Genomic DNA, 21,987 nt, shown 5'->3' with positions numbered 1-21,987 from the left:
TCAAAAGCAAGTCTGGATATTCTGAGATCCGACACCGCGCAAAACCTGTCTCGCTCAGCTCCAGCGCCCAGACAAGACCATAAAGCCAATATGCCCCTTTGCCAAGCCACGCCTCTCCGGAAGCACGCACGCGTGCACACCAGCACCTCTGCCGGGGCTTTCAGGGCTAGCGCTGTCACGCTCTATTGCGCATGCCTCAGGGCGGGGACGAAGCCGCGACTGACCCGGAGGGCAAGTGCCGGTAGGAGACAGGGGAACAGCACGGTGTCGGGCGGGTAGACCCGAACGGCCTGTGCGTCACTTCCGCTGGGGCGGGGCGGAGCTGAGTGGGTGGAGCTCCGGCTGCTGCGCTTGTTTGTGCTGGAAGCTCAGCTGATGCGGGCCGGCCAGAGTAGACGTCAATGCCGGGAAGAGACCAGTATCCACAGTCGCCTGTGATTGCGGCCTGCATCCCGGTAAGTGGCCACGAGATGATGGGGACGGGATGAGAGGCAGGCTGGTCGCTCCGGGCACTTGTCTGCCTACGGAGTCCTCCTGTCTCTCTATCCTGGGCACTTCAGAGTCAGGGGGTGGGGAGATGCCCGGTTTCTTGGAGGTCCCAGCATCCAGGCACCCTGTGGCAGCCGAGTCCGGAAGGGACCGCGGGTCCCGGGGCTGATTGGTGCACAGCGCCGCCTGCCCCCTCTGCTTCTTCGGGTGCTGCTGCCTCGGACGCGGTTGGTTTCGCTTGTCCCTCCCTGCGCCTCTTGTCCCACCCCAGAGATTTTCCAGTTTGGCGGAGTCTGTCTCCGCTGGATTGTAGTATTCTCCAGCAGGTCCCTGGTGACTCTCAAAAACAACTTTTCTGTTTTACATTGATCTTGACTGTCACTGTATACCTCGTGCTTTCATTGCTAGATATTTCTTTTTCGCCCCACCCGTATTTGGCCCCGTCACTGCCTGCTTCTACTGCTTAAGCGGATTCAAGTGCGTGTGCTTTTTTTTTTTTTTTTTTCTTTTTTAAAGGTGAAGCTGTGTGAATCTATTGCAATACTTCCTACTTTTTTTGCCATTTCTGTGATTATGCTGAGAGGAACCTGGTTCCACCCTAGTACAATGATAACTTTTCTAAGTGGTGACTCTTAAAGAGTCAGCAGAGATGTGACGTAAGGGACTATCATATAGTAGTTTTAAAAATACTATTTTTATTTCCAGGAACAGTTGTATTCTGGATCCTAATTGTTGAGATGTCAAAAATGACAAAAGTATGTTTCAGGATCTCAAGAAAAAGTCATTAAAATAATGTAATATAAAGAACCTTAAAATCTGAGAATTTTTAAAAAGTACAGTAAGCTGTAAACTTAGTTTATGCTTGTGAAGTAGTTGTATCAAGCTCATTTTAGCTATTTTGTTAAATTTCTTATGCAGATTAGTGGTATTTTCAGTATAAGAACATGTTATTTCATAATTTTTATTAATTAAACTTTAGTGTTGATCTTATTTTTCTGAGATCTAAAATAAAATCTTGTAAGTAGTGTCCTTTTCATTAGTGATGTTGGATGGTGGATCAGTTTCACTAGTTTATATATTCACTTGTTTTCACATGCAGAGTTGATTCAAGTACAGTTTGTACTTTGAGTTGTTTTTTTCCCTTAACTGAGACAAGGATTGTGCTGAAGCATGGAACTTGCTTCACTTGTGGAACATATATTTATTATAAAAAGGTCAGAGTTAGAATTCTAGGCCCTAGACACCTTCCTGTCCTGTCATTTCTCTGCTTTGAACTTTTTCTCCTATATCTTGTATTTTATCCTGTTTAATGTCCATTACTTTTTAAAAGTTGCTCCTGAATTTTGGAGGATATCTTTTCTCCCATGCTCTGTCATTTCCTTAGAGGGCGTTTCTTTCTCTTCCTAAACATGAATGTCATTCAAATTTCTACTACACATGTTGTTCTCTCTAAGCCAGAGCTTTGATATTTGAAACCCAAGGAAAACTATAATAGGTCTGGGAATATTTCTGAAATGTCTCAGAAGATATAATGTATATTTGCAAGTAAGCATTTTCAATAAAGAGGAGCATTTATCAGGTTCAAGAATACTCAGGTAATATATACCATAAACTATCCTTTGGTAAATCTGTGCAGTATAATGGTTTCAGGTGTCACGTGCTGATAATTCCACACAGGAATCCACAGTCTAGGTACATTTTAATTTATATACCCCAACTTGCATTCTGTAAATCCAAAAGAAAATTCATTTTTCCCTCATATTAAATTAGCTCTTTCCTAGTTTTCTCATATTCACAAATGGTATTTTCCCTCTGTGTCTGGTTTAGAACCATAAGTCAGTTCTCTTGACACTTACTTCTCCATATCCCATTCTTGGTGTCACCAATCCTGTGTTTCATTATTCAATTAGTTTCCTTGACCTGTTACCAGATGTGGCTTACAGTAGCCCTCTTTTCCATTCCAATACTATTACTTAGCTAGGACCCTGGTTACCTTTTTGGCTACATTATTGCAATGATTGCATAACATCTGTAATTCATTCTTAGATTTCAATATGGGCCTCCTCCTGGCAAATCCCTTGATTCCTTTAGTTAAAACTCCATTTCTATCTAAGTCTCTTCTTTCTATTTATTTTTATTTTTTTATATTGGGGATTGAACCCAAAGGCGCTTCACCACTGAGCCACATCTCCAGCCTTTTTTTTTTTTATTTAGAGACAGGGTCTCACCAAATTGCTGAGGCTGGTTTTGAACTCACAATCCTCTTGCCTCAGCCCCGAACTGCTGGGATTATAGGTGTGTGCCACTACGCCTGCTTCTTCTTTTATATAAGCCTCCATTGTATTTTTACCGCCTCTATATTTGTTATTCTTTTCTCATTGATGATGGAACTTTGAATTATTTTCCCCATTTTTGCACTCTTGACTTAAGTTTGACTGAATTTTCTCTCAAAATATTTATCTTGAATTTCTAGTGTTGGCATTTGGTAACAAGTTAAACTTGTTGATCATCCTCTAAGTTTTGTAATTTTTGCTTGATAGTCATAGTTTTCTGAGAGGAGTATATTAAAATCCCTCGTTAGGATCATAAAATCATTCGCCTGCTGTGGTTTCCATTTTTCTTTCTTCTTTTTTTTCCCTTTATAATCTATAGTTCTATGCAAAGTTGAAAGATACCTTTATGATAACTCATGATGATTAAATCTTTTTGGAAAGAGACAATGCACACTTATTAATCACAGTCTAGGCTTACATTGCTCTGTCTTTGCCTCAATCTTGAACTCATCTCAATGATTAATCCCCTTTCTGACTTCCCTTCATCCACCTTGTGCATGCTGTTTTACTGAAGGCTAATTACTGTCTCCAAAGTTTTGCTTGCTTTTTCCTCTTAGAAAGTTTTTCCCCTAGATTCTCTTAATAATTTACTTCCTCACATAAGATCCTCTACTAAAATGTCAACTCACTTCTAATTATACTTCTAAAATAGTATTCTCTATGCCCTTCTTCTCTTACCTCCTGCTTTATTTTAATTCATAGCACATCTCATTCTGATGATATACATTATTAATGGTTATTTTTTTTATTTTCTAAAATATTGTGTTGGCCCACAAGACTACCTGAAGTTTAATAAGTAAATGGCTTGTTCTTTTTATTATTATATAGTTCCCCCTTTTTATGTTTATGTAATGCTTTTCCCTTAAATTGCCTTAAGACTGTGTCCTTTATATTGGTTTTTACATAATTTCCCCTCAATCCTTTATTCACCTGTTTTGTCATTAGATTATAAGAGGGTCTCAAAACTAGCATGTAGTTGGTGTTTTCATTCCCAAAATTTTGCTCTTCCTTTTTACTTTTTATCTATGTCTATTGTTCACTTTATTTTTGCTTCTGATATATCTCTGAACATTTTAGATCTACTTATTTTTTCTGTATTTCTGAATCTTGGTTGCACACATTTTCTTATTGGCTGCATTTGCTGATCCTCTGTAGGTGACAGTTCATCTCCTTGCATGTTTTGTAATCTCCGTGCTTACATTCAATGGTAATTGTTTAGTGTGGGAGTCTAGTTGCCCTGGGCTTTGGAAGTGTCTTTACTTAGTGGCTTCAGTTGACTTGGAATTCCAGTTGTCACCAGCTGACCAGTTTCATTAGGGTCTCTGCACCATGAGGGTAGTTTGACTATATGCCCAGACCTCAAGTTCAACTTGTAGATTTCCCTCCATTGGTATGACTTTTTATCTACAAGTAGTTTAAATATATTTTATCAAGGGCTTTCCTATTAACTTGTTTTCTCACATTGTCTGCAAATCAAGTTCAGATGAGCCAAGAAAGCAGACAGGTTTACATTTTTTTCTGTCCTTTCCCATGTCCTTTCCCACAAATGTTTTAAAATAATATGTGCACATGCAATATTATTTGAGACTATTATCTGGATAATGACAATAGGTTCTTAGTTTTGTCTTCCTCAGTATCATCTTCTACCTTCTCCTCCTGTAATCTCACTAGGTCCTACAGTAAAACTGCACTACTGCACAATTTCTTAGTGTACTCATTGTGGATTTTTTACATGCTTTTGTTCTGTTTACATGTGTTTATTTGCTACCATCTGAACCTAGTGCTTTCTGCTTTGGAATGTTATTTAATTATTAACTCAATTCCTTTAATAGATATAGGCCTATTCAGATTGTGTGTTTCTTGTGACTTTTGGCAGATTGTGTCTTTCAAGGAATAGGTGCATTTCATCTAGGTTATCAAAATTGTGGGCATATAGTTATTCATAGTATTTCTATTTTATCCTTTCAAAGTCTGTTGGATAGTCATGTTCCTTCTTTCATTTTTGAGGTAGTAATTCATGTTTCTTTCACTTTCTCTCTGTGTCTCCATATATTTTGAGGCTTCCAGTTATCTTTCTGTTATTAATTTCTAGTTTAATTAATTCATGTGGTCTAAGAACAGGCATTATATGATCTATGTTCTGTAGTTTTTTATGACCTAGAATGTTGTCTTTATTGGTGAATGTTCCATATAGGCATGGTATGAATGTGTATTTTTCTCTGTGATTTAGTAGTTTCAAAATGTCAATTATATCCAGTTGATTGATGGTGTTGTGAAACTGTCCTTACTGATTCTGTGTGTTTTCCTTTTTGAGTGAAAATAACATACCTACTCTTGCTTCCTTTTGATTAGTGTTAGCATGGCATATTTTTCTAATCTTTATGTGTCTTTATATTTAAAATGGGTTTTTTACAAACAACATAGTTGGGTTTTGTTTTATTCACTCTGATAGTTGGTCTTGTCTTCAAAGCACTTAAAGTCTGGTGTCACATAAACTAATCAAAGAATTAACAATAGGAAGAAAAAATAGCATAATATCTAAATTGCATATTAAATTATGTGTTGTAGAAGAAAAATCTACCTATTGGGAAACTTTCCTAGATTAGCTTTTTTTCTAAACATCTTATTACTCAAGCTAAAAAGGGGAATTATTTTCTATTAGTTTAAAAGTGAAATCTATATCAGCTATATTGGAAATATATTCTTTTTTCTTTTGAGGCAGTTTGCTAAGTATGGTTCAAATTTTATATTATACTCAATTTTGATTTTAACTTAAATCCTAATTTTTCTTTTTTTTTTTTTTTTGTGTGTGTGTGTTTGCCATTTTAGGTAAGACCATGAATTATGGCATTTCTTAAATGAAGCATTCACAAATGAAGTGAGAGAATGTCATATAGAAAATAAATGATTTTTAAGTTATGTCTTTTAGTTTGACTATAGATATATATATTTACCTCCTTAGTAATGCAAGAAGTCTTTGTGGGAAGCAGAGAAGCAAGCAGCTGCTTTTTGGGTGTTTGCCTAAACATTTCTGGAGGATAAGCCATATCAGTCTACAAAGAGGTTTCCATGCCAGCAAAGTAAGATGTAAATGGACCAAAAATGAAGCTTATTCTTGGAGTAAGCACTATTACTCCCCAAGCAACCATGGTTTACATATTGGAATTTTGAAACTTAGTACTTCTGCTCCTAAGGGACTTTCAAAAGTAAGCATTCATATGTCCCGTATTAAAAGTACTTTGAACTCTGTTTCAAAGGCTGTTTTTGGCAATCACGATGAAATGATTTCACGTTTAGCTCAATTTAAGCCAAGTTCTCGAATATTAAGAAAAGTATCAGATGGTGACTGGTTAAAACAGAAAAATTTTAAACAAGCCATCAAATCTCTGAAAAAATATAGTGATAAATCAGCAGAAAAGAGTCCTGTTGCAGAAGAGAAAAGTCACATTACAGATAAAGAAGATTTAGGTAAACAAAGCCTTTTTCGTTACACAACTAGCATAACTACAAAATTTGGAGAGTCATTCTACTTTTTATCAAATCATATTAATTCATACTTCAAACGTGAGGAAAAAATGTCTCCAAAAAAGGAAAATAAACATTTTCAGGTCAAATCCGAACTTGAAGGTGAAAAGACTCAAGAAAAGAAGTCTATATCTCCAGATCCTGGCATCCTGACTGATAAGCCAGGCTCTGGATCTTCCATAGATATTGTGGACAAGCCTGCAAGTCAGAGTGGAATGCCTGATGTTCTTCCAGTTTCTACTAAACAAAGTATTGCTAACTTTCTTTCTCGACCCACTGAAGGTGTTCAGGCTTTGGTGGGTGGTTATATTGGTGGACTTGTCCCCAAATTAAAATATGATTCAAAGAGTCAGCCAGAAGAACAGGAAGATCCTACTAAAACTGAGCAGGCTGTCAGCAAAGAAAAAACTGCAGAAGAGAAAAAGCACTTATCTCTTCAGCGAGAAAAGGCAAGTGTTTTTCACTATGATTTGATTGTGTTAATTTTTGTCAGATTTTTAAGTTTCATTTCCTAATAGAACCTAAGAAACATTAACTATTTGTTAGAGCAGTTTCATATTCTAAATATATTATGTATGTATGTTATTTCTTTGTAGATTATTGCAAGAGTGAGTATTGATAACAGAACCCGGGCATTGGTCCAGGCATTAAGAAGAACAGCTGACCCAAAGCTCTGCATTACTAGAGTTGAAGAATTGACTTTTCATCTTCTAGAATTTCCTGAAGGCAAAGGAGTGGCTGTCAAGGTAATTTCTAATTTATTTAATCTAGCTTTGTCTTGGAATAAAAATGTTAATAAACCTTTTTCAATGGAGAATGCAAGGCCTTTCTCTTTTTTATTTTTTGAAATTATTTGTAGTTTTGTATGTATTCAGTAATTGCTTCATTGATTCTGTGATATACATTATGCCAATGAATTCCCTAGTCTGTGATATAAATTATACTATTAGTATTGGCATCTATATTTTGAGGTTAAACATTTATAAAACAGAAGGTTAGTATCAGTATATTAGTTGAATTACCTAATAGCTGCCAAAGTTTTCTTACTTGCAGTATAGATGTTTGTACTTTTAACTGCTCTTTTTTTTTAAGTTTTTTTCCCCTACCTTTATTAAAATTCATTTATTTTTATGTGGTGCTGAAGATTGAACCCAGTGCCTCACATATGCCAGACAGCCATTCTACTACTGAGCTACAACTACAGCCTACTTTTAACTACTCTTAAGACAAGATACATAATTCATATGTAAAGCGTTTGCTAGTTTTTATTTCATGGCCTCTCCATATTTGAAAGCCTAAGAATTTTAATGACCTTAGTACTAATGGTACTGGTAATCTTAAGTGAAACAGTGAGCTTTCCCTTACCTGATTTTTGAAAATCTAAAATAGTGAACATAATTTAGACCTATTTAAATGGACTGTTTTTAGAAAGTTCTCTAAAATATGTTTGAGTCTCTTTATCTGTAATAATACAATTGTTAAAATTGTATTAGAAATGTATTAGTGCTTGTGTTTAGCTTGTCATTCAAGAAATTATTAGTTCACTCATTCACATTTATTCTACTTTTTGACAAATCGCCTTGCTGAAAAGGTCTTTGAATAATGCACCTTTCCATAGTTTTATATTATATAACAAATATATTATGATACATAAACTTTAATATTTCATGTTCCTAAAATTTGAAATTGTCTTTCATATTTAAAAATATCCTACTTAAAAGACAAATTTTCTAAATATACATGTGTTTTTAATTGTTTCACATTTCAGTGATGTATATAGAAATATAATTACCATCTTTTAGTTGATTTGGGATGCTGTAACAATGTACCCTAAACTGGGTATATTATATATAACAGAAATTTATTTCTCACAGTTCTGGAGGCTGGGAACACAAGATGAGGAGCTGGCAGATTTGGTATTGGTGAAGGCCTTGTTCCTCAGTATTGTGGCTTGTTGTGGCAAGGCAAACTTATGGGGCAGGAGGGGCAAGGACACTGCAAGGACACTAATCTCTTTCATGAGGCAAAGATCTCATGACTATCACTTTCCAAAAGGCCCTCCTACCTCTTAATTGTGTTGCACTGGGTACTAGGTATCAACCTATGATTTTTTTTTTTTTTTTTTAAGAAAAAAGGAAATAGAAGGTTTATTGCTTTGCTAGCAAAGGAGAAACACAGGGACTCCTCTCACAGAGGCTATAATTCCACCCTTCAGCAGGAACTGGGGTACTTGTAAAGAGATGATTCAAAGGCTAGATTCCCATATTCTCTGTTGGCATTGTAATTTCCTTGTTAATCTGGGAGATAGTCATTTCTGAGGTCTTCAGTTACCATCCCCTAAGTCTGGATTACTTCTTTCCTAGCTTGGGTGAGTGCTCAAGGACAGATAATTCTATCTAGGGTGGGGAAGAAAGGTAATCCTGTTTCCCCTGAGATTAGGGAGGAGCTGGGAGAGAGGAAGAAGTGGAAAACCAACAGATATGGAGTAGAAATAATAAATTAAAATCCTGTTTGAAATAAAGTCTATCCAAAAAAGTCTCTAAAAAAAGAAAACCAACAGATGAATTTTAGGGAGAGACTAATATTAAAGAACCATTTTAAACATTCAAGTATCACATACATACATTTGTAAGCATAAAGTTCACAAATTGAACCCAGATGAAGAAGCAGAATATTACCAGTGCCTCAGAAGTCTCTCTTGTACCTCTTTTAGTCAGTCTCCCAAAAAGGCAATCACAGATTAGTTTTGGCTAATTGCCTTCTTTTACTCAGTGTATTGTGTGGTCGTTGTCAATTATTCATTCTCATTTTTTCATGTTTCATTGTGTATCACATTTGTTGTAATGTTGTTGGATTTCTGAGTAGTTTTCAATTTTAGTCTGCCATGAAAAGTCTTGCTAATTGAAACTTTGGGGATTCTCTTAATGTTTCACAACTGATCTCAAATCTAAGGACTCTGCAATACCAAGAAAAAATTTGCTATAGAAATGGATATTCAGGTCAATTAATACTTTAGATAGTTTGAAGAAAATTGTTGCTCTTTCCTAAATAATAAGCATCTGAAAACAGTGAACTCTATAAATTGCTTAAAGCAAGTCAGTATCATATGCTCTGCTGAGAACTTTCCCAGCTAAACTTTTTACCCATTTTTTTGGGGGGAGTGGGGGGTTAGCCAGCTTTTTATTATTGATTTGTATAGTTTCCTTATTTGTTATGGCTAGGTATGTGTGTGTGTGTGTCTTGAAAATATATTCTCCCACTCTGGGGTGTACCTTTTTCTTTAATTTTTTTTTTTTTTTAATTTTAGTTAGACACAGTATCTTTATTTTATTTATATGTGGTGCTGAGGATTGAACTCAGTGCCTCACGCATGCTAGGTGAGTGCTCTACCTCTGAGCCCCAGCCCCAGCCCCTTCTGTTGTTTTTTGATGAATGGATATTAGTCCAATTTATATTTGTCTTTGTGTTCTGTTGAATAAATTTTTTGGTTTTGTATTTTCTTCTAAAATTTTGTTTTACCTTTCTTGCTTTTATTTATTATTTATCTAGAATAGATTTGGTTGCATTGTGTGAGATGAGAGTTCTGCCCTTTTTTTCTAAATACACATGTCCAAGTGACACAGAGCCATTTATTAAAAAGACTTGTCATAAATGTGGTCACTAATATGAGTCTGTTTCTGGACACTGGATTTTGTTCCATTGGCATATTTATGTGTTTTTGCTTCAATACTATGCTGCCTAAATTATTGTAGCTTTACAATAAATTTAACACTTGGTAGTTATAAATCCCCTAACTTTGTTCTTCCTCTTAATATTACCTTGGTTATTCTTGGCCTATCATATTTCCATATGAATTTTCAAGTTAATTTATCCATAAAAATAAAAGAGAATAAAATCATGTGGAATTTGCTTTGAATCTATGGAACAATTTAGGGTAAATTTTATCTTTGTAATATGGAGTTTTCCATGCCTTGAATTTGGTATATTATTCCATTTTGGTAGATCATCTTTATGTTCCCCCAGTATAGGCTATAGTTTATCAGCTCACTTTCCAGCAGTTATCCCTTCTTCAGATTCCTAGTTTCTCCCATACTCATTGCCTCAGCAGCTCTACGATGCCTTTAAACAGATGGTGCTTTTCTTGCATTTTATCAAGCTGTTCTAGTTTTCTTGGCATGAGCATTGATCTGTAACAAAGTGTTCCATCCAAACCAGAGAAGGAAATTTGCCTTTCTAAACTCCATCGGTTGTTCAAGTTCCTATAAGGGCACTTTGAAACTCATTACTAGTCAGGGACAAAAAAAAAAAGAAAAAAGAAAACCTTTAGAGCAATAGTATTTCAGATTTGATCATAAAAAAAAGAAAATGGGTGATACATTGAAAAACTATTTCATGGCCTACAGAGTACACAGCAGAAGTGTATCTACCACTTAGCCATTTCCTTAAACCTGGGGTATTGACTATATAAAATGCTCCTGTGTGAGTAAGCTCAGTGTAGAACCCTAAGAGTTAAGCTCTTATCTGTCACTAACAATATGAAGTTTAATATTTAAATCTTGCAGTCCTAGTTTTATTTAAATAATTATTTATTTTATTTTATTTTTTATATTAAGAGAGAGTGTCTGGCTGTGTTGCCCAGGCTGGCCCTGAACTCCTGGGCATAACTGATTCTTCTCCCTCAGCCTGTTCAGTAGATGAACTACAGGCACATGCCAGTGCCCCATCTTAAACTTATTATTTAATTTTAATGGTTATCTTTTATCTTCTGTCTCAGTTTTATTTTATAAGTCAACATTTGCTTATATTGTACTATAAGGTCTCTTTTTGTCCCATGTGCACTGTACACAACATGGTTTATTTGTTTTCTTCTGATAACAGTTTAATTTCTAATACTGAATACTATGAAGGAGTTTTATCCTCTTCAGGATTCAGACAAAATATGTATAAAATTTATGATGTTAACCTTTTGTTGTCACAAATAATATTTGTAAATTTGTCTTAAGCAAGTTATATTTTCTCTAAATTTTAAACATTTTAAAAATTTGCACATTTTAAAGAAGATATATGGCTAGAAGTTACTTTTTGTCTGTTTTATTAGGACAAATATATCCTAAATACATATTGATATTAACATGTCAAAAACTAATCTATAATGTAAATTAGTGAGAAAATAATGTATACTTACACCTTTATTTTATGTGATGATCTACTTGAGTTAGTTAAAAATAATCATCCATTTTTCTTCTTGATTTGACAAAAACAACCAAATATCTTTTCTCTCAATGTAGGAAAAAATTATTCCATATTTATTACGACTGAGACAAATTAAGGATGAAACTCTTCAGGCTGCAGTAAGAGAAATTTTGGCTTTAATTGGCTATGTGGATCCAGTGAAAGGGAGGGGCATCCGAATTCTCACAATTGATGGTGGAGGAACGAGGTAAGGACAGAAAAATAACTTTTAAAAACCTCAGACTCGATTCAGCCTTAGGCATCAAAAAAACTGATTTGATGTATTTATATTATTCTAAAATCAAATTCTAAACTGCAATATGAAATTGAATTTTTATTAATTTACTACATGAGTCTATGAAACATTTCAACATATGAATCACTTTTATTTTAATTTGATCTAGTATTTTATTTTGATGTTTTTAAATGTTTTTGGTAGTTCAGGAACTTTTCAGCCATTATTCTTTAAAAATCTTAGGAATGTTTTGTAGTTTCAGCTTTCTTTTATATTTATCTTACTCATGTATGTCAGTCACTAATCAATAAAGTGATTGCGTGGCTGGGGATGTGGCTCAAGTGGTAGCGCGCTCGCCTAGCATGTGTGCGGCCCGGGTTCGATCCTCAGCACCACATACAAACAAAGATGTTGTGTCCACCGAAAACTAAAATAATAATAATAATAATAATAATAATAATAATAAATACTAAAATTCTAAAAAAAAAAAGTGATTGCTAGAAAAGGAATCTATGTCAATAACTCCCTGGTTTCCCGTCTTCCCTTACACATGCTAGTTCTGGTGTTATACAAGAAATAAATGCATTCTTTGTTCAGAAAGAGATAATTTCATTACCAATCTTCAGTATTACTACTTTAATCTTAGACTTTGTAAGATTTCTAGTGACTTCCTATTGGCAGAATTAAGGCACAATTTGAAACTCTAAATTTTATTATGTGGTGACTAAGTGCTTTTTTTGTTCTAGGAATGACCTGGCCTACATCGTGTATTGGGAATAGAACTTTTCATTAATTTTTTTTTTTTTTTTGTATATTGTTCCAATGTTGAGAATTGTCCATATGGTATATATGCCCTAAGTTGACCTATACTTCCTGGGCTATTTTATCTTTATGAAGTATGTCAGGCCTTTGGCAAAGATTTACAAATGAATGAACAAATTCAGCAGCATTAGTGAATACACCTTAATGCAGAGGTTTGTCCTAAATTTACTGAATTTAAAAAAAATAAATGAATGAAAGGGAGCTAAAAAATCTGACTGGGCATGGTGGAGCACAACTATAATCCCCCAGCAGCTCGAAAGGCTGAGATAGGATTGTTAGTTCAAAGCCAGCCTCAGCAACTCAGAGAAAGGCCCTGTCTCTAGATAAAATATTTTAAAAAATGGGCTAGTGATGTGACTTAGTCTAAGTTTAGTGCCCCTGGGTTCAATCCCCAGAGGGTGTGGGGAATCTGTTAAACTATGTAAAACAGAAATATATAGAAGCATAGGTGACCCATTGTACTGATGAAAGAAGAAACCATTGTATGTCATCCCAAAGTTGGTCAGGTAAGGTTTTAAGTTTTTCAGAGTTGGAGTATTTTAAAAAATATCTTATCCACACATCTTTATGTTCTAATTCAAATAGATACTAATACACATTTTTAGATGTGCTGCAATACCACAAGTTTGATACCTTTATTTAGATAATTGAATTTTTAAAAATAATCCTAAATGTTTGGATGGGCATTTTTTACTAATACTGATTTGCATATTAGTTTTCATGTTAGCACATAAACTATAAAAGCAGTTGATAGGATTATTTTATTCAATGACTTGGATTTATTTTCCTTGAAATAGGAATTCTCATTTTGCTTTTGATTTTTTTCCCATAGGGGTGTAGTTGCTCTTCAGACACTGAGGAAATTAGTTGAACTTACTCAGAAGCCAGTTCATCAGCTCTTTGATTATATTTGTGGCGTAAGCACAGGTAATGATTATTAGGTTAAAGATCGTGGTTATATTATGAAATGTTGGGCATTAGTTTCATGTTTTGATGTGAATAATTTTTCAGTTTGCTTAATAAACCTGTAAAGATATTTATTTTAAGTAAGTTAACATTCAGAAAGATTTTAATGTGCTTTTATAATATGTTTTCAATAAACCACTATAACAAGGGCAGATTATAAATTATTGCTTTATGGTATATTCATTGTAAGGAAAGCAATGAAGCAGAAGGCAGACATTGTACTTAAACCAATAGAAAATTAAAGGTGAATACTTTTTTTTTCTGTGAGGGGAGTCTCTCAATTTGAAGATTTCTCCCTTTGTCATTTTTATATGGTTGTTTGAAGGCAGAATTTAAGTTGAGAAATCTGAGAATCTGTGTTTAAAAAGCTACTTTTAGGGCTGGGCATGTGGCTCAAGTGGTAGCATGCTCGCCTAGCATGCAAGAGGCAGTGTATTCGATTCTCAGCACCACATAAAAATAAAATAAAGGTATTGTGTCTACCTAAAGCTAAAAAATAAATATTTTTTAAAAAAGAGCTACTTTTAGCAGGACATTGGGGCACATGCCTGTAATTGCCAGTGACTGGGGCACAAGGATCACAAGTTCAAGGCTAGCCTGAGCAACTTAGTGAAACCCTGTCTCAAAATTAAAAATTATAAAACAGTCAGGGATGTAGCTCAGTAGTAGAGTGCCCCTGGGTTCAATCCCAAGTACCAAAAAAGAAAAGTTACCTTTAAATATTGCTAGTTGGGTTGGATATGGTGGAGCATTCCCATAATCCCTCTGAAGTCTGAGGCAGGAGTATTGCAAGGTCAAAGACAGCTTTGGCAATTTAGCAAGGCTCTAAACAACTTAGTGAGACCTGTTCTCAAAAAACAAAACAAAACAAAACAAAACAAAACCGAAACACAGAAAACCAACTAAATAAATAAATAAAGAGCTGGGGACATGATCAGTGGTGAAGTACCCCTGAGTTTAATCCCCAGTAGGAGGGAGAAGCAGGGGATGGGGACCAAGAGGTGGTTGGTATATGTATAGAATTCTTCTATCTTTTTCTTTCGTACCCCAAAGCTTTCTCCTCCCTTTTATCTTTTTTTAAGGGTTAGGCCAATGAGACACACTAGATGGCAGTGTTTCCTACCAATTACAACTAGTACATGAAATCAGCTATTTAAAAGGAGATCCCAGAGTGTGATTTCTTTAATTACATTGACTCTAGAACCAACTTGAAAGAGTAGTTGCTTAATGAATTCGTGAGTTATTAAATATACTGTGTTCTATGACTAAAACGAAGTAATTATTGTGAGAAATATCTTTAATAACCATGATATCTTTCTTATATATTTAATATAAAGAAATATTTTTGTATATTTAAAAATTTTTAGAATTACCATCTTGAGGTAGATGTATTTTATCATTTTGGGGACCTGGTAAAGCCCTTTACATGTGTTGTCACAATACAAGGGGCTTAGGAATTTTAGTTGTTATTTTTTTGCCATTTTACAGGTAAAAAAAAATTGGAATTGAGAAGTTAAGGAACTTGTCCCAGGTGACATAGCTAGAATTGACCCAGTGTTAAAGCTAGAATTTAAGCCAGGTCTATGACCCAGGAGTTCTTAAAATTATAAGTGCAGTAACATCAATGCTCATAAAAACTAAGAATTTTTTTTCTTTTAGGAGCCATATTAGCTTTCATGTTGGGATTGTTTCATATGCCCTTGGACGAATGTGAAGAACTTTATCGAAAATTAGGATCAGATGTATTTTCACAAAATGTCATTGTTGGGACAGTCAAAATGAGTTGGAGCCATGCATTCTATGACAGTCAAACATGGGAAAAGATTCTTAAGTAAGTTATAATTTTTTAAAAAATGTTCTAATTACGTAGGTATATATGCATATATAAGTTTTAAAATACAAAAAATATGAAGAAGACTCATTATTAATACCATTAATTGGAGATAATCACTGTTCCTATTTTAATGAACCACATTGTAGTCATAAATTCTTGGGTTCATGTGTATGAGATTTGCATATAAATGAGAAAATTACCTTTTTAAAAATTTGAGACTATGTTGTACATAGACCACAGTTGCACACTGTTGTTTCTGAAGTCATTGTTCTAAGCTGTTTAATAATTTTTAAATTTCTTTCCAAATACTATGAATCAAAAAGTATAAGTGGAAAGTAGAAACTTAAAATCAACTACAATCCTATTGTTCAAAGCTGTAGACCTTGCAATGTCTTTCCTTCTAGGTCTTTCCTAGATTGTATACATTTTTATAAACATTTTGTGCAGCTGACATTACAGTTGTAAATTGATATCTTCCCCCCTTTTTCCAATTTTATTAAAATTTCTTGACACATTTTTAAATATTACATTATACTACAGAATGTGACAGTACTGTGATTTCTTAACCATTTCCATATATGATATTTATGGGCATTTAAGACATTTATATTGCTTTTCATGTTTTGTGATTATGAACATTGCTTTGATAGAAAACTTTAAATTTATGTCCATATTTCAGAATATACCAATAGATCAGTTTGTAAGAACATAATTATTGAATCGAGTGTTGATATCATTTTAAAATATTCATCATTTGGAAATAGAGAATATATAAAGAAAATTACCAGTACTTCTACTAAGATCACATTTCTTTCTAGAATTTTTTACAGGTAGAGAGAGAGAGAGTGAGTGTGTGTGTGTGTTCATTCCCTTCACAATTTGGGGATGATAATGCACATGTATTTTGATATCTGCATTTTCATTTAGTATTTATCACAGTCTCTTGCGATTTCATTAATATTTTTGAAACATTTTGATGGTGTTCACTCTTCCCTTTAATGAATGTACTATTTTTTTATTTTAAAAATTAGCTATTGAAAAAGAAGGATGCTTAAGATGTCATTATATTTCAAAAAGAAAGTTTCCATGGACATCTTACATCTTTACTTTAGCTTTAAGGAAAATTTCTAGAAGTACAATTTTGGGTCAGAGGGTATGCATGTTTTAAAAATCTTGACAAGTACATATATATACTTATCTACCAGAATCAATTTATATTTATCTTAGGAAATATTTATGAACACCCAACAATTAAAAAAAAAAGAATTTTTTAAAGTTGTAGGTGGATACAACACCTTATTTTATTTATTTATATGTGGCACTGAGGATCAAACACAGTGCCTCACATGTGTTAGGCAAGCACTCTACCCTGAGCCACAACCCCAGCCCAACACTCAACAATTTAATGTTTAAAATATATCAGTTTGACAGTTTTTGAAACCAGTATTTCAATTTATGCCACTTTGTTTATTAGTGAGTTTCAATATTTTTTGTTTTTTGACTATGAATTTTGAGGGCAAGGTCTTTGCTTATTTTACTGTCAGGATGTGGCACACTATATTGTATTTATAACCATATATTGAAAAAGTACTTTCTAATTAATCATCTGTTTAATGAAGAAAGTTTAAAAATATTAATTTAGCCACATTTTTATAATGATTTTAGCTTTGCTTTCATACTCATAAAGTCTTTACTACCCTGAAAATAGGTAAATATCTACATTATTTTCTAGTTCTAAGGTTTTATTAAACTTATATTTTTAGGTCAACTGAAATTCATTTTGAGACATATTGTGAGAAGGTCAAACTGTATTATTTTCTCATATTAATTTAAATGTCCCGGTACCATTACCAAATAGTTTTCCTTTTTTTTTTCACTGATTTAAAACACCATTTTTATCTGTTTACATGGGAGTATAATGTCCAATCTTTTTATTTTTCCCTTTGATTTTTTTTAATTCTGTAAATTAAGTTTTGAGCCTTTGTATAAGGTGTTTTTGAATGAAATAATGAATCTCCTTTATTCTTTTTCATAATTCTGTTAACTATTTTCATTTAATTTTCAAAGTGAATTTTTGGTTACCTTTCTCATAAAAATCTTACTAATATTTTAATGGAAGTTAATGTGAACTGTACAGGTTATATTGTGGAATGTTGACATCTTTCCAATTGTGAAATCTCTCCATCTATTGTTGCAAATATAAAAATGTTACTTATTTTAGGTCTTTTGCATTTACTAGAAAGAAGAACTCCTATCAGTTCTCATGAAATCATAATACTGCTTCTTAAAGATTTTTAAATAAAGATTTAAAATCTTAACATAAAATAATCACTTTACTATGAAATTCTTTTTCATTTTGTTTCTCATGAATCTTCATATTTGCATATTACTATTTCATTTTTGCTTTTTCAGAGACTTCTTTATTTTTAATCATAGCTTTGATAAACTTTTTATCCTTTCTTTGATTTTTCTCTTAACTGTTATAGCAAAACAAACTAATTCTCAAAGTTAGTAGCTTAAAATAATAATGATTTAGTCTCTAATTCTGTGATTTGATTGGGCATTTCTTCTGTGCTTGCCTGCATTCAGTTTTGCTACTGGCAACTGGTAGCTGAGTTAATATGGCTGGAACAGCTCAGTCTCTCTTCACATGGACATTTCTATCCTGGGCTTCATCTCATCATGTCCATCTCAGCATTCTCAGAGGGCAAGCCTCAATGCATAATTCACTTATCAAGCCTTGGTCTTATCCCTTGTTTCCTGATGTCTCATTGCTTGAAGCTTCTCAAACCAAGGATCTGTGTTGGAAAGGGCAATATATAAGGACATGGATTTGAGGAAATGTGATTCACGGGGGGCACTATTGTTATACTCTACCATACCTATCCAATGGTTCTTCTGTTTGTCATGACTTTTTTAGTCTTGCTGTTTATTGAGAACACTTTCGTGTTTGTTTTTTCCTATGATGATGACTTTGTGTTATTTTGTGGGTACTATTTTGATTATAGCATCAGTAGAATCTGAGATTGCTAAGAATTTTTTTCATATGTTGGTCTTTCTTTAATAAGCAGTTATCATTCCTTTCTCTTCAAATTTACATTCATAAATCACTAAAGCAAAAATTTTAGCTCTTTTAGTAAACCAAGGTTTAAACAACAACAATAACAAAGTTTGAACTTTGCTTGAAAGTGTGAATGCTCCCAGAATTTCTGTTCCAAATATATATCAAGAGTCTGTAGAACAGTAAAATTGAATTGATCTTCATATGGAAGAAACATATAGATCAGGTTGGGAAAGATAAGGATCTTGTTCATTTTGGAAAGTATTACACTAGTACACTGATGTTTATAAAAGCTTGTAAAGGGTAAATCACCAAGCAGTTTGTAAATATTATGCGTATTTGAGATTTACTAACAGTTGAGAAACTTAAGTGTGATTTGAAAAAACATCATTAGGAAAATACCTACTTAGAGGAAGATTGATAAAATTGGTAAAACCATAGTATTTGCAAGGCAGAGAGAATAATCTTTAAGACTGAAAAAAGTGTACATTGAAATTAATGTAATGGAATTGTAAAAATTGCTTCCCATTAATTCAAATACCAATTGAGATGTTTTTACAAGCAATTTTTATAACATTGGCTCTGTGTTACTAAAGCAAGTTTAATGTCTAAATGTAAATGTCTTGGCCAGGTTTTTAGGTAAGTATACTGTATAAACACTTCTGTAGTCTTTTTTAATTTTACCCTTGAAATTGAACCCAGGGGCACTCTACCATTCAGATAAAACCTTTTGCTCCCACCACTATTTAAAATTTGTATTTTGGGACTGGATCTCGCTAAGTTGCCTAGGCTGGGCTTGAATTTGTGATCCTCCTGCCTCAGCCTTCTGAGTCACTGGGGTTACAGGTGTGCACCACTATACCTGGCACTCCTGCAGTCTTAACGAAACTTCTATATCCTGGCAGCAGGACCCTGAAACAAATAGATTTATTCTATTTTTATGCCTTTGTTCTATATAGGTACTGGCTTTTAGGATGTTGCCATCATTCAGTATCTCTCTCAAACTACAATTCCTTAGTAACTCTATCCTATATTTCTTCACCTCAGAACTATACTTACAGTCTGAATCAGAGATTAATAAATCACTGCATATTGTTTCTTGTGTATTAATTGGATTGTAAGCCTCTTAGGGGAAATTGTTGTACTTCTTTTTGTTCCTTATAGCACCTTGAGAAAGCCATCTGCAAATAGTAATTTCATAATGTATGTTTTGGGCTGGGGATGTGGCTCAGTGGATGTGGCTTTTCTGTTGCTCTTGAACTCTGGTCTTTCATGCTTTCCTTCCTTGTGCAGTTTATCAACTATGTGCCCCTTGTGTCAGCACTGTGCTGGGCACTTTGGATGGATTCATAAGCAACCACAGACATGGAGTTTATAGTCTATTCATGTAATAATCACACAGATGAGATATATTTTTCTGAAATAAGTTATGTGGAACACAGAAATGGTTTTCTCTGCTTGGCATGGACAAGGCCCTAGTTTGATCCCCAGCACCACCAGGAAAATAAAAAAAAAGTGCGTGTTTTGCTGGGTGTGGTGGCATACGCCTGTAATCCCAGCAGCTCAGGAGGCTGAGATAGGAGGATCACAAGTTCAAAGCCAGTCTCAGCAATTAAGTGAAGCCCCAGGCAAATTAAGGAGACCCTGTCTCAAAGTGAAAAATATAAAGGGTTGGGGATGTGGCTCAGTGGTTAAGCACCCCTGAGTTCAATCCCTGGTACCATTAAAAAAAAAAAAGTACATGTTTTCTGATTCTTAAAAAAGAAAATCATTTTGATATATATTATTTCTTCTTTTTTAATAAAGGGATAGAATGGGTTCTGCACTAATGATTGAAACAGCAAGAAACCCTACATGTCCTAAGGTAAGTGTAGTGTATTATCTTAAATAATACCCATTTCTAAGAAGGTCTGACAAAAGCAGTAATTCTGAGGGCTCTTTTGTTAAGGAGAAAAATTCTAAGAAATTTCTGCTAATAGATTTTATTCTTCTATGATGATCTAGGATGTGATGATTAGATCTTTTGTATATCTAGTAAAAGTATTACAAAGGTTTAAAAACATGAAAGTCTGAGACTAAAAATAAGGAAGAATTATTTTATAATAATTATTTTAATCAAATTTAGGAAAGTTATAGCATTTCCTCCCCTAGATTTTAAAGAAAAAAAATCTATATGTCATATATAAGCTCAGTATAGCTCCCCATTTATTTATTTGAAGTTCAATGACCTGAGTAGTACTTGAGTTTTGTTTTCTTATAATTTATGTGCCTAAGAATCCCTTGCAGCTTATATGTATTCTCGGATAACAAGCTGTAATAAGAAAAGTCCAATAGATACAGCTCCTCTGTTGCTCTTGAACTCTGGTCTTTCATGCTTTCCTTCATTGTGCAGTTATCTACTAGTGCCCATTGTGGCAGCACTGTGCTGGGCACTTTGGATGTATTCATAAGCAACCATAGACATGGAGTTTATAGTCCAGTACAGCAGTTTAGCTATTCATTCAATAATCACGCAGATGAGATATATTTTTTCTGAAATAAGATCTGTAGAACACAGAAACAGTTTTCTGAAAGCACACATTTAAAGGGATGTAAAAGAAGGCTACTTTGAGATCTTAACGTGAAGGCTGATGAGTAGGAGCATTTCTGGCAAAGAGACAAAGGGAATGGGCTGTGCAGGAGGAGTCATAGACAATTCCAAGAACTGAAAGAGTTCCTGAAGACTACAGCCCAGGAACCCAAGGGCAGCACGTGCGGATAAGGCTGGTGCAGTAGGCAGATCAGACTGTGTACGGGGCCTTATAGGCTGTGATAGCTCTTTGGAGAGGATCCTGGGATGGACTCTGTGCCTCTTGCTTCTTTCCCTGTATCTTCAGGGCTCCATTTCTATTTGCCTCCTTCCAAATCACAGAAGTTGTTGACTTTGAACAAAAGAATAGACTGAATAGAAGGAAACTTTAGCCATATTAAAAAGTGCTTCATTATGATAAAGGCAGCAGTCATCTATACATGTTTTAATCCAGTTTTACCTATAATAATTAGAGAAAGACCTTCTGATCTTAAGTGCATGACCAACTCTTAACCATAGCAACCTAGAGACAGAGTTGGATTACTTATAGGAATTCAGGCTATGACTTGTTTATTAAATAGCAAAGCAGATGGGTCCTTGGTAGGGCTTGGCATAGGACACTAAAAACTTTGGCCTTGGTATATTTCTGCTTATTAAGTTTGTATTGCAGATCATCATACAACATATTTTGCATACATTCAATGTACAGCCATAAAATCTGAGACATGTAGTGATTGGTGTTAGAGTTTTTTAATAAAAATTATCAGCTACCAAGTTTTAATAACAAATAAAAGGGCTGGGGATGTGGCTCAAGCAGTAGCGCGCTCGCCTGGCATGCGTGGGGCCCGGGTGCGATCCTCAGCACCACATACAAACAAAGATGTTATGTCCGCCGAAAACTAAAAATAAATAAATATTAAA

General features: G+C 34.2%; 1 protein-coding gene across 1 annotated transcript in view; it reads left to right on the top strand.

The window, feature by feature from the left end:
- Nucleotides 1-322: 322 nt before the first annotated feature.
- The window catches only part of Pnpla8 (patatin like domain 8, phospholipase A2), a 41,742-nt gene continuing 20,077 nt past the window's right edge, over nt 323-21,987 (top strand). Inside the window, exons 1-7 of the mRNA XM_076835149.2 lie at nt 323-455; nt 5,652-6,796; nt 6,944-7,093; nt 11,636-11,787; nt 13,469-13,563; nt 15,262-15,433; nt 20,304-20,361. Coding sequence (XP_076691264.2) covers nt 5,741-6,796; nt 6,944-7,093; nt 11,636-11,787; nt 13,469-13,563; nt 15,262-15,433; nt 20,304-20,361 — 1,683 coding nt within the window. The 5' untranslated portion in view covers nt 323-455; nt 5,652-5,740. The remainder of the gene's footprint in view (nt 456-5,651; nt 6,797-6,943; nt 7,094-11,635; nt 11,788-13,468; nt 13,564-15,261; nt 15,434-20,303; nt 20,362-21,987) is intronic.

The sequence above is a fragment of the Callospermophilus lateralis genome, chromosome 1 (genome assembly GCF_048772815.1).
Source record: "Callospermophilus lateralis isolate mCalLat2 chromosome 1, mCalLat2.hap1, whole genome shotgun sequence".
NCBI lineage: Eukaryota > Metazoa > Chordata > Mammalia > Rodentia > Sciuridae > Callospermophilus > Callospermophilus lateralis.
This window is presented reverse-complemented; position numbering and strand designations above follow the sequence as displayed.